Genomic DNA, 14,085 nt, shown 5'->3' with positions numbered 1-14,085 from the left:
AGGGATGATGGGATGAATTCAGACTGACATATATGCACAGATATTATGCCAGCACTGTTTATTCTATTGACAAGTTAGAAATAACCTAGATGTCCTTCAGTAGCATTTGGTTAAATAAATTGTGGTTTAGTTGCATAAGGTACTACAATGCAATCATCAAATAAATGACCGTTCTCTGTGATTAAATATTTATTACTTTTCTCATCATCAAAAACAATGAAGATAGTTTCATCTAAAAAATGTTTTTTTACATAGCAGTAGCTTTACTTTTCACATTTGGTGATTATGAACTTGCTCATTTTGGTATCTGTCAGAATGCTCAGCATAATAGCTTCTATCTGATTATTCATATTAGATATTACAGTTGACCCTTGAACAGCACAGAGGGTTATGGGGACCAACACCCCCGCAGTTAAAAATCCACATGTAACTTTTGACTCCCCCCAAACTTAATTACAGTCATCCCTTAGTGTCCATGGGGGATTGGTTCCAGCACCCCATACCATGCTCCCTGCAGATACTGGAATCAGAGGATGCTTGAGTCCCTTATATAAAATGGTACAGAACAATACACACAGTCAGCCCTTGGCATCTGGAGATTCCCCAACTGCAGATGGAAAATCTGTGATTGGTTGAATTCTTGGATGTAAAACCTGTGGATACAGAGAGCAGACGGTATTTATCAAACAAACAAACAAACAAAACAACAACTTTGTGTATAAGTGGATCCATGCCGTTCAAACCCATGTTGTTCAAAGCTCAACTGTATATAAGTCTTCTATTGCTGCTATAACAAATTAACATAAATTTAGTGGCTTAAAACAATACAATTTTATTCTCTTGCAGTACTGGAGGTCAGAAGTGCAAAATCAGTTCTACCTGGTTAGAGTCAAGATGTCAGCAGTGCTGGTTCATTTCAGAGGCTCTGAGGAGGGAATCCTTTTCCTGGCCTTTTCCAGCTTCTAGAGCTGCATTCCTCACATTCCTTGGCTAGTGGCCCTTTCCACATCTTCACTGCCAGAACATAGCATCTTCCAATGTGTCTCTGCTTCCATTGTCACATCACCTTCTCCTCCTCTGAGGTCAGATCTCCCTCTGCCTCCCTCTTACAGGGACACTTGTGATTATGTTCGGCCCACCGGGACAATCCAGGATAATCTTGCCATTGCAAGGTCTTTAACTTAATCACACCTGCAAAGTCTCTCTTGCCAGATAAGGTAACATCTATAGGTTGCTGGGTACTATTCAGCCTACCACAGATACTAGCTGGCTAAATCTTCACAAAGCAGATGTTGCAACATTGTTTTAATTTTCCAAGAAACCGTTTTCTAAGAAATCTTGACTCTCATGAAGAAGTCCTTCCCTCTTCACAGGCTGAAGTCGGTGTGACTCATTCTGGGGAGGACTGCAGGCTGCAGATTGAAGCTGCCCTCATCAAGAACGGTGTGGGGAGCCCTGAAGGCCTGGAAAAACAAGTCCAGTTGGAAAGCTTACCTGGCATCATTCCAGAAAGTTCCCCATCTCCTAACAGAAGAAATGGAAGAATAAATTCAGGTAAAAGCCCCATCCAGGTTGATCTCCATAAAATACTGTTTCTCTAAATATGTTTCATAATGTGTGTTTGGTGACTTATCATCGCTTTGTAGGCCAGGGAGTACTAAGACATTAGAATTTAGCCTTAGGCTTTATTATGTGAGTAAATAATGCTAGCCATTAATCTTGTCCATGAAGTAATTAAACCATCTTTTCTTTTTCCCCTTAACTAAGAGCCTTATTCATCATTGAGAATAGGGGTTGCATAAGCTTTGGTTAAATTCTTTTAAACTTTCACTATGTTAACATTTTTCCAAGGGAAATTTCTGCATTTGAAAAAATAAGTAAAACCGGCATTCAACTGTGTCCCCTTTCACTCCCCATCCAAAGTATCAGCAAATATACAATGAAAGAATCTTTAAAAAACACAAAAGAAGTAATTATGACCTAGTGTGCCCTTTGAAACTATTTGTTTCTAAATATTTTTCTTGTGGTGTGATTTTGCTTTACTTGAGCAACCCCCTGGGGTCGATGTAAGCGCTCTTATTTATATTTTATCAGCCTTTGAAACAAATTGAACTTAACAGACCTTAAGAAAAAGTACTCTGTTTCATTTGGGGGAAAGACTTTCATTTCATTCTTCATCACTGTAGATTCTTCCCTAGGTACAAGTTAGAATTAGAAAATAGGTTATATTTGAGATTCTTTTCCTTGGACTTTGGTGCACGCTCAGGTTATCACAAATTTCATATTCGCCCTCGTGCTTCTGATCTGGTGTAGACGTGACTGAGAATGAGGTATGAGGCAGGGGATGCAGCACAGGGGCGCCCCTCCCTCTCTCCGTGTGTTGGGCCAGCACGTACATATTTTTTCTCTGATGATTCTGTTGGTGGGAATCCCTCCTAGACCGCAAAACGTACTGTACCTGTAGTGTTAACAGACTACAGCTTTTGGGGTGGACAGGGACCTGCGTGTGCCCTGTCAGCCCTACACTGTTGAAAGTTGTGTGGAGAGGGCCACAGGTAAGCAGGAGAGTGCTAGAAGACACCAGCTTGGGGAGGGAGTGAACCACCAAAGCAGATGTTCCAAAATGTAGAGGTAATTAATTTTCAAGAAAGATCTTACCACAGAATGAGTAATATCTAGTGTCCTGACCTTTGTATGTTTTCTCTGGCCAGTTTCCCCTGTCTCCTTTCTGCATCCCTGCTCTTCACATCTACAGAGTATATTTGTTAAAATGTTCAAGTTTTGCACTAACATTTTCCAAGTATTTCTTTTTGAAAGAAAAAATCTTATTTTGAATAATATCAGATTGAAAAAAATTTGCAAAAAATAATGCCTATATTCTTTTATCCAAATTCCCCAAATGTTAACAATGTACCACATTTGTATTTTCATAGCACCCCCCCCATTCATCCCTTCTCCCATTCTCATATGCAAGTATATTTTTTCTGAGACTAAGTTACAGACATAATGATACTTTACTCCTAAATACACCAATATGTATTTCCTAAAAACAAGGATATTCTTCACAAAACCCCAGTACAGGGATCTGAATTAGGAAATTACCTTGATGTACTACTATTTTCTCATCTATAGACCATATTGAAATCTGTCAATTGTCTAACAAATGGCTTTGATAGATAAATTTCTGGTTCAAGAGCTAATCTAGGATCACATGTTTAATTTAGTTGTCATGTGGTTTTTAATCTCCTTTAACCTGGAACAATCCCTTGGTTTTTCTTTGTCTTTTATAACCGTGATATATTTGGAAATGTAGGCCATTTGTTTTGTAGAACGTTCTTTAGTTTGGGTTTGTCTGATAGTTCCTCATGATTAGGTCCATGCTATGCATTTTCAGCAAGAATACCAAAAATTGTATTGTGTTTTGCTTAGGACATCAAATCAATATGTACAGGATATCTATATTTGATTTTTATTGTGGGTTTTTTTGGCCTTGCAATTTTTTTTTTAATGTACTAAAATTTATCAATCTTTTCTTTTAGTCAATCTGGATTTTGAGTCAGTTAGAAAGCCTTTCCCTATACCAAAATTACAGATGAATTCACTCAAGTTTTCTTGTATGGCTTCACTTTTTGCACTTATGCTTATGAAGATTTTCTAGTGGTATGAGAAAATGCTAATGTAAATGTTTTATTACATAAGAAACAAAACTGTATATAGTGTGATGGCATATTTCAAAAAATAAAATTTTGCATATTAACAATGGTGGTCTCTGAATGATAAGAGAATGGTCATTTTTATTTTTTTGATTCTTTTCTAAATTTTTCAAGTTTATGATATATCACTTTTATAATCAGAAAGAAGGACAATGTTATTTTAAAACATTTCCCCAATATTCTTCAATGTCCCAAGAAATCATGAAAATTAGTCAAAATGACTGACATAGTGCAGAGATTTCTGTATAGGTTAGCTACTGTAAATATCAGGCCAAATACTTACGTGTACTCAGAAAAGATTGGACTGAAATGGCTAAAATAATTGTATTGTGTTAGTGACAGAAGTCCACAATCACATTCTGTTTAGAAACATCCTGAGAAAGAAGTGGTCCATGACCAGTGGGAGCCATTTACATGACTTATTTGGGAAGAGCACAGTGAGGTGGTGAAGTCAAACAGACTTGGATTTAAATCCTAATTAATTTACTTACTACTCTTGTCACCTTGAGCAAGTTAATTAGCCTCTCTCATATCAGTTTATTTATTTATAAAATAGGGATAATAATACCTCTCTTACAGAGTTTGATGTAGATGTTATAAAATACGTAAAGTACTTAATATAGACCCACGTTAGAAATTTTCATAAAAAGACTTCATCTCCTAGATGGAATGGACTTGGTTACTATCAGGACTTCCTGATGATGACAAACTAGAAGTCTCATTTTTGAAGACTCCCCATTGTTACCTTTACTTTATAATGTGAAGTTGTAAAAACGGGTGTTTGCTTATCTGCTTATATAATTGGGTGATTTGTAATGGGGGGTTCTCTCTCATTAGTGCCATTTGTAAAGGCTCCCCTATAAACTGTTACAATGCCATTTTTAGAATCACTAATAAAAATTTAGCTGATATCACAACTCCAATTCCGTTTTGGTTCAAAGACTCTTTTCAAAAAGGCATCCTTTTACTTATGTAGATTTAGCAGATGGTGTAATTGTAAACTTAAGGTTGCAGAACTAGAAGTCTCTTGGCAACGTCACACTGTTTATCCTTTGTATACAAACCATAGAAACCAACTGCAACTCAAAAAAGTCACTGAAAGAATATCTCATTCTTAGCTATGGTTTAGCTTCATAATTAGTGCAAGAACCCATGTAGTCATACCCAAGTGTATGAGTGTTGTTACAACAAAAAAGTAGTACATAACATCCATGAAGACTTTTTGTTATGTTAATGTGGGGCCTGCTAAGTAAACAGAATATTATGTTGATGTGTATGCTCTGTAAGAACATTAAGAATTTGAACTTCAAAGGATTCAAAGATTTATAATAGAAACAGATATCTAGGTAACAGTATTAAGTGTAAGATTTAATTAGGTAGCATTCTTTATAAGGCATCCATTTAGCATTGATTTTAAAAATCTTCATGTTTAAATTTCGCTTTCTTTTTTCTTTTCCCTTGGAAGACCTAGTGAGCGGTGGGATAATCTATAAACTGCAACCCCTAGAGAATCGAGAACGACAAAAGTCATCAGACATCCTGGAGGAATTAATTGTTCAAGGAATAATACAAAGCCACAGTAAAGTATCTAGAAATGGAGAATCATATGATATCATGGCAAGTAATTTTGTAATTAACATTAGTTCATAGTTAAAATAGCAATAGAATGTGATTTATCATGAGTGATTGTTTCTAGCATATGTATTTTAGAGTCATAGTACAGATTACAGCATTTATCTAAACCAGTTTTTTTTCTCTCATAAATTCCCTCACCCCTCTGCACATAATCCTTCTCAATGAATTCAGGAATGACCCTAAACATTAATGATTAATGAATCCAAAAAATATATATCTTGGTTTTTACTGAATTTAAGATGAAATAAGCCCCATTGAATAATAATGGGGCTTTTGCCTTCATTCTTTCAAAAATTTTTATTAATCATTGCCTATGTACTAGGAATTATGAATACTGTGTTTCCCCCCAAAATAAGACCTAACCTAAAAATAAGCCCTAGCATGATTTTTCAGGATGACATCCCCTGAATATAAGCCCTAATGCATCTTTTGGAGCAAAAGTTAATATAAGACCCAGTCTTATTTTCAGGAAAACATGGTATAAAACTGAACTCTGACTTATCCAATAAGAAAATAGGCCCAGATGTCAAAGCTAAAATAGATATTCTCATACATTTATATACACACTCTAAGGTCAAACATGAAGAAATAAATAAGATTATAGAAATTATTTTTTTGTTTGTTTTTTCAGTTTTTTTTTTTTAATTCTGGTATTCTTTTTTATTAGTTTCAGGTATACAAAACAACATAATGATTAAACATTTACACTCCTCACAAATTGATAACCCCACCAATTCTATGTCTACTCCCCATCTAACACCATACATAGCTGTTACAATGTCATTGATTATATTCCCTATGCTGTGCTTTACATCCCATGACCACATATATGTATATTGACATTCAATATTTTTTATATTAGTTTCAGGTGTACAACACAGTGATTAGGGAATTATATAATCTATGAAGTGATTCCCCAATAAGTCCAGTACCCATCTGAAATCCTACATAGTCTTTACAACATTATTGACTATATTCCCCATAATGTATTTCACATCCCCATGACTATTTTGTGACTACCGATTTGTACTTCCTAATCTCTTCTCCTTTTTCACCCATTTCCAACCACCTTCCCATCTGGCAGCTGTCAGAATATACTCTGTGTGTATGAGTTTGTTTCTGTTTTATTTGTTTGTTTTGTTCTTTAGATTCCATTTATAAGTGAAAGCATAACACATTTGTCTCGCTGTCTGACTTACTACATTCAGCACAATACCCTCTAGGTCCATCCATGTTGTCATACATGGATTCATTATTTCATTATTTTTTACAGCTGAGTAATATTCCGTTGTATATCTTTACCACCTCTTCTTCATCCATCCATCCATTCAGGGACACGTAGGTTGCCTTCATAGCTTGGCTATTGTAAATAATTCTTCAATTAACATATGGATGAGCAATTTCCCTCAAAGTAGTGTTTTGAGTTTCTTCAGATAAATACCCAGAAGTGGGCTTACTACGTCCTTCTTTGTCTCTTGCTATAGTCTTTGTTTTAAAGCCTATTTTGTCTGTTGCTACTCCAGATTTTTTTGTTTGTTTTCATTTTCGTGAAATATATTTTTCCATCCTTTTACTTTTAGTTTGTGGATGACTTGATCTGAAATGAGTCTCTTGTAGGCAGCATATTTAAGGGTTTTATTTTCTTATTCATTCAACCATCCTATTTTTTGATTGGAGCATTTAATCCATTTACATTGAAAGTAACTATTGATAGGTATGTAGTTATTGCTATTTTATTATTCATATTTTTTATTTACTTTTTTCATCTTAAAGAAGTCCTTCTAAGATTCCTTGTAATACTTGTTTGGTGGTGGTGAGCTCCTTTAGCTTTTTCTTGTCTGGGAATGGGAAGCTCTTTGTTTGTCCTTTGATTCTAAATGATAACTTTGCTGGGTAGAGTAATCTTGGTTGTAGCTCCTTGCTTTTCATGACTTTGAATATTTTATGCCAATCCCTTCTGGCTTGCAAAGTTTCTGTTGGGAAATCAGCTGACAGTCTTATGGGAGCTCCCTTGTAGAGAATTAACTGCTTTCCTCTTGCTGCTTTTAAGATTCTCTCTTTGTCTTTAAACTTTGGCATTTTAATTATGATGTGTCTTGGTGTTGGCCTCTTTGGTTCATCTTGTTTGGGACTCTCTGCACTTCCTGGGCTTGTATGTCTATTTTCTTCACCAGATTAGGGAAGTTTTCCATAATTATTTATTCAAATAGGTTTTCATTTCCTTGCACTCTCTCTTCTCCTTCTGATACCCCTATAATGCAAATGTTGGTATGCTTGATGTTGTCCCAGAAGCCCTGAGGCCCCATAAACTTTCTTCATTTTTTTGGACCTTTTTTTTTTTTTTTTTTTTTTTTTTTTTTGCTGTTCTATTGGGTGTTTTCTGCTACCTTATCTTCTAAATCACTGATTCAGTCCTCTGCTTCATCTAATCTTCTGTTGATTCCTGTAATGCATTCTTTATTTCCATTACTGTATTCTTCATTTCTGACTGGTTCTTTTTTTGTATTTTCTATCTCCATTTTTATGTTTCCTGTCTCTTTGTTGAAGTTCTCCCCGAGATCATCAAGCATCCTTATAACCAGTGTTTGAAACTCTGAGTCTGGTAGATTGCTTATCTCTATTTTGTTTAGTCTTTTTTCTGGAGCTTTGTTCTGTTCTTTTATTTGGGACATGTTTCTTTGTCTCCCCATTTTGGCTGCCTCCCTGTGCTTGTTTCCATGTATTAGGTAGGGCTGCTATGTCTTCCAGTCTTAGTAGAGTGGCCTTATGTAGTAGGTGTGCTGTGCGTCTCAGTGGTGCATTCTTCCTAGTCACCTGAACTGCACACTCCAGGTGTGTCCCTTGTGTAGGTTTTGTGTGCCTTCCTCTTGTAGTTGAGCCTTGGTTGCTGTTTGCACATGAGGGGAGAGGATTGACCCTTGGGCTCATTGATTGTGAGGACTGGCCATGAGTATAGTGGAGGAATTATAGTACAGCGGCTGACCCTACAGAGCAGGGTCTGCAGCTGCTTCAGCTGGGCTCTAGTGCCTGCCCAATCTGTCCCTTGGGCCTGTAGTGCTTGGAGGCAGCTGAGTGATGCTCCAGTTCATTTCAAAGCTGGCCACTGGATATGCCAGCCCCTGGGCTGCCTGGGAGGGAACCCGCTGCAGGTCAAGTTTGGCTGCAGCCATTGCCCCACCTAGGGTCGCCAGCAGGAGGCACAAAGCAATCTGCAGATGGTCATTGCCTGTACCATGCTTGCAAGAGTCTCAAGAGGCCAAAATGCGAACCAAGATTGGCTGCTGCTAGTGCTGGGCTTAGGGCTTCTCAGCCTGAGGTATGGTACATGTTCAAGCCAGATACTGCTTGTCTGGGTCCCACAAATCTTTGAGGTACCCTAGGAAAGTCTGCAGCATGAGCCAAGGCAGGGGGTTTGTACAAAAAAGCCACTGGAAGCAGCTTGGTGTGCACGAAAGTTGGGTGGCATGAGGTCTCAGAATCACCAGGACATGGCAAACAAATGGTGTCAGCCAGTTTGATGGAAACTCAGATATGGTATCTGTCTGAGTCTGCATGCTGAGAAGGGGGAGGGCTTAACAAAGAAACAATGGCTTTTGCCAGCTCCTCTGTCTAGGAGAAAGCTGCCCCTCCAGCCCTTGTCCTGCAGCCAGACAACTCAGTTGTTCCTGTATGTCCCTGTCACCTCTTCAGTTACTGGCCCAATGCTAGAGTTCAGAGTCAGTGATTCTGTTGGTGAGTAAGTCCATGTGCAGGCCCTTTAAGAGGAGCACCTGGGACTTCAGCTGCTCTCCATCTCACTGAGCCACAGTCTCCACTATTTTTCACAACCAGAAATTATGGGGACTTCTCTCTCTGGTTCTGGAACCCTGAGCTGGGGATTCTGGTGTGGCGCTGGGACCCCTTGCTCCTTTGGGGGGACCACCACAGCTGAGATATCCCTCTCAATTTTTAATGGTCACACACTGGTGTCAGACCAGCCTGTTCTGTGTCTCTGCACCCTCCTGTCAGTCTTGAGGTGGCTTCTTCTGTATGTCATTAGTTGTAGGCCTTTGGTTCAGCAAGATTTCAGGTAATTCTCAATGATAGCTGTTCTGTATTTTAGTTGTAATTTTGATGTGGTCGTGAGAGCAGGTAAGCACAGCATTTACCTACTTTACCTTCTTGAATAGAACTCCTTGTTTTCTTCTTTATTTGTTTTTTTTTGTTTTGTTTTTTAAGCCAATGCATCCACACAACACCAGTAGTCTTAAAGCATAGGGGGAAGAAAGAAGATAAAAAGAAGAAATAACAAAGAAAATAAGACTGAGGAAAAATGAATGGAAAGAAAAGAAAGAGACGGAAATGGTGGAAATAGAGACCAGAAATTACATCAATGGCTCCTCAGTGGTTGCTGATCCCTGTAGGGAAAACAGTCAATTGGGAATAAAAAGAGGCATTATTTAAATCAAGTTTGCCACCCAGACCAAGTCACTTAGTGTTTGAATAAAGATAATTTCCTTTGCTGTTTTGGAAATGCTAAGAACTATTGAATAAAAGCTAAAGTGGCATTTTCTTTTGCAGAAGGAAAATAAGTCCTGCAGAAAGTACTTGGGGGAAAAAAGAAGAGATTGCTAAACCTTGTGAATGATATTATCAGGCTGCCAATAATAAGAGGATGTGGGGGAAACAGGAAGGTAAAAATGGACCATGTAATAGAAAAGATAATGTCAATATAATCCCAGTTTACATGTGTACAGTGGCATCATGATACAAGGCATTTTTAGAGTACCTTGTTTGAAAGTACTAAAAAAAGGATGCATCTTTAATATGGAAAGAGAGAGGAGAGATTTTCCCCCCCCAATATGTAGATGAGTCTCTGGGGGGTTAGAAAAAAAGGTGTGTCAAAAGAAAAAGACAGGAGAGCAATCTGGAGGAGGATAGATTGTGGAAACACTGACTAGCTAAGTGATGCCTTCTTAAGGCAAAGACTGTGGAACCTTAGTGCTAATGCCAGTGGGAATAGCATTAAAACATTTTCCAGTGATTCAAATGCCAGAGATGAATGAGTTCAGACTCAGTCCTCACAGGGGCACCAAGAAGGTTAATTAATATGAGCTACAGCGTGAAAGGAATGTATTTAAAAATGAAAACTAGGGGCTTGACTTTCAATAACATTAAGTGAGCCAAAGATGAAGGCTGTTTTCATATTCTATAGAGATGGAATGGCTGTCAGCAGCATAGCTGGAGTGTTATTAAAAGGGTTGAAATGTGACAGGACTGCAGAGGTAGGCAAGAATAACACAGCTCTTTTGTGTTTTTTGTGAGTTTTGTTTTGTTTTTGCATTGGAATTAGGCCAGTATGTCCCAGCATAAGCCAGTCTTGCAATAGGCCAATAGTAACACACAGCTGTGTCTTTTATTGCCTAGTGCAGTGTTTCTTAACCTGGCTACACAATCGAATCATCTAGGAAGCTTTCAAAACTCCCAGTGCCCAGGCCCCCCCAGGACCAGTGGCTGGGGGTGGGCCCCAGTTGTAGTGCATGGCAGAGCTCCCAGATGATTCTCTTGGGCAGCCCAGGCTGAGAACCACTGCCCTGAAGTTTCAACAAACATGTACACAAAGGCCTCAGATTCATCATAAAGCTGGGAAGGGTTAAAGCTTTTGAAATTAAAATCCCCCACTCATTGTGAAAGACAATTCTAAAGTATTCCTGAAAATATACCATTTTCAGGTATAAGATTATACCCAGGAAGTATATGGAAATGAAGGATATAATTGCTCAGTGTCATAGGTAGTCTCTTTCCATTCATCCGTAGCTGAGAACAGGTGTATCAGACACCGGTTGTCTTGCACATTTCGAGGAAAGTTATGAAGCCAATGTGAAAAGATGAGAATGAATATTGAAGGACTGAAAGGAGAACCATAATAAGAATGGAAATATTATTACACAGCTAATACTTTTAACTATCTAATAATTAATAATTGTTTAGAAAAAAACCATGATAAAATTGGCTGAAAAACAAATCAGAGAACCAAGGGAAACAGAAAGGCTTGTCAAAAAGGGACATTAGTGTCCAAGTACTACAATGTGATAAATGCAGTCAGACACGTGAAGACTATTTCTTCGTTGCTTGAAAAACTTTCAAATAAAATATTATGGAGTAAAATGTAATAATAAAAGTGAGAATACTTTTAAAACAAGACTTCGTATGTAGACCAATAGTATATATAAATACAAGGGAATTTTAGACATAGATCTGTCCTTTTCTTAGCCAGGTTGTTATATTTAATTCAGTTATTTAGAGTAAAATATAATAAAATATACTGAAAAGTGAGTGTCTTTCAATCGTCTTCTGAATCAGGGGACTCCCCTGTGAGCCAGAAGCCCATGGCAGTAGCTGTGTCCATCACAGGGCTCCCTTTCATCTTTTTTCTTAATTTTTATCATTTGCTTGTTGGCAAGTACTATAGCAATTCCATAATGCCCTCTGGATAACCTGCTTTCAGGCATATTCGGACTAACATGTTATGCTCACTCAGAGAGAATTATAATGCTATGTAAGAAATACAATATTAGTCAGCTAAAACTCAGATTAAGTGAATCAGTATATTAAAACATTCTAATGAGCCTGAAGTGGCTGTGTTATAAATGTGAATTGGTTTTACATACACATGTAAATATCTGTATGGATTGGTACAGATCTCTTTAGAGAGAGGTGATTGGCTCTCATTTATCCACACAGGTATTATCCACTTTAAGTGTCTTTTATCCCAAACTTATTTCTCCCTGCCTCTTAGGGCATCCTGGATCTCTTTACACAAGAATCTCAATTCTCTATTGACTCTGCCTGTCTCTGGTCAGTTTGGTCCCTTCTCCAGCGACTTCTGTACTTGGTAACCTTTAGTGCAGTTAGGGCGTTTGTTCACATTACATCAGAGTCTCAAACATTATTTTTTGAGCCTTGGGAGTATTTTAAGAAGGTGGAAGTTGATTGGGTAAAGACCAAATAATGCCAGTTAAAGCTCAGACTGACCTTCCTCAGGAGGTCTAATTACTGTGTTTCCCCGAAAATAAGACCTAGGCCAGACAATCAGCTCTAATGGTCTTTTGGAGCAAAAATTAATATGAGACCCAGTATTATATTATATTATATTATATTATATTATATTATATTATATTATATTATATTATAGACCAGATCTTATTTTACTTATAGTAAAATAAGTACTATAAGTAAAATAAGACCAGGTCTTATATTAATTTTTGCTCCAAAAGACGCATTAGAGCTGACTGTCCAGCTAGGTCTTACTTTTGGGGAAACACAGTAAGAGTGACAGAGCAGGAATGACAGATCTCTTGTGAGAAGCTTTGGCCTATTTGATGCGCAAGACTCTGGAAAGGGAGCATAGCCAAGATAGGTTCATCTCTAGGTCAATAGTTAATCAGGAAAGCTCTGAGGAACACATAGTGGCTGCAAGAAGTAATATAGACAGTTGGGTTGGCTAGAAACAAAACCCAAATCTTATCACAACATCTTTGGGTGTGGCAGTCCTCTGATGATGTTTTTAAAGAAAGTAATTGAACTAATATAGTAGCTTCTATAGGTTTTAAAGTTGATTTTTTTAAAAAGAGTTTTATGGGTGTCACCTCTCTAAGTAGGATGTGATCATTGTTTTCATTTCTAAGTGCCAACAGTTGATAAATCCTGACTTCATAAAATCCAGTGATAAAGAGTACAGATATCTTTCCTCAGGCTTTTCAGTGCTTTTCCTTAAAATGTCAAACTCAGGAAAGGACGTGGCCACACAGGTAGGATTAACCTTCGCAAGGAGGAGGAAGGACATGATTTCATAGCCATCATTTTGGGATAGAGCCGCAGGAAGAGTCCACCCAAACGGGAAATCCTAAGTTCTCTCAGACTGCTGATGTAATCATTTTAGTCAAGGTTCTGACTCCTACGTAAAGCCTAACCGAGCCTTCCATTTATAGGATCTTGTACTACCATTTCATTTTCTTTCAGCCCTCGATGGGTGAATTCCCTGAACAAAGGTCTCCATACTGATTTCATAGTATCTCTAGTATCATAGTATCTCTAGAGACTCCATGGCAAATATGTCCCTCTTGTCAGCAGATGGCTTTTGCCAGTAGGAAGCCTTACAGCCCATTGTCATAGAAATGATACAATGATGGGAGAGGGGGAAGTTGCATGGACAAACACCCCGCAGTTTTTATGTGGTGAACAACTTCTTACATAAAACTGCTTCAAGGCTGTAACTGAGCCAAAACTTCAACAAATATTTTCCCTTTAAAAGACTTTCCAAGAATCATAGATCTTAAAGCTGGAAAGAACTTTAGCCCTCATCAGGCCCCTCACTGTTTTCACATTTGAGAAAACTGAGAACAAAGAGAAAAGGTGCTATCCCAGCTCACACAGTGAATATTAGTGGTAGACCGGGCTTAAAGCCCAGGGCCCCTGCCTTGGCGCATGCGATTCCAATGCTCTTTCCTCCTCTTTGTGACAAATTCTCTATCTTAGTTGTGCTCCGATGTGCCATCATTGGAAAAGTCACTGATTTCACTGAATGAAAGTAATTACGATTTACTGAGTGGCTATTTGTACCTACTCTCCCTCCTTTAAAAAAAAAAAATCTTGTGAAAAAGTGCTAATAAACCTATTTTACAAATAGGAAAAACAAAGCTTACAGATTTTAAGAACTCATGTGAAGACACACTGTAGCTGAGTCTGGATTCAAACC

At 37.8% G+C, this 14,085-nt stretch overlaps 1 protein-coding gene across 3 annotated transcripts in view; it reads left to right on the top strand.

Annotated features, from left to right (window-relative positions):
- Positions 1-14,085, top strand: part of STMND1 (stathmin domain containing 1) — a 39,000-nt gene that overhangs the window by 6,969 nt on the left and 17,946 nt on the right. For 2 of the 3 annotated variants that reach the window (XM_033113390.1, XM_033113389.1), the window contains exons 2-3: positions 1,374-1,554; positions 5,179-5,330. In XM_033113390.1, the coding sequence (XP_032969281.1) occupies positions 1,374-1,554; positions 5,179-5,330 (333 nt within the window). The remainder of the gene's footprint in view (positions 1-1,373; positions 1,555-5,178; positions 5,331-14,085) is intronic. The other variant, XM_033113391.1, reaches the window with a different exon arrangement.

The sequence above is a fragment of the Rhinolophus ferrumequinum genome, chromosome 9 (genome assembly GCF_004115265.2).
Source record: "Rhinolophus ferrumequinum isolate MPI-CBG mRhiFer1 chromosome 9, mRhiFer1_v1.p, whole genome shotgun sequence".
NCBI lineage: Eukaryota > Metazoa > Chordata > Mammalia > Chiroptera > Rhinolophidae > Rhinolophus > Rhinolophus ferrumequinum.
Note: the sequence above shows the minus strand (reverse complement) of the source record. Positions and strands in the feature narration are given on the sequence as shown.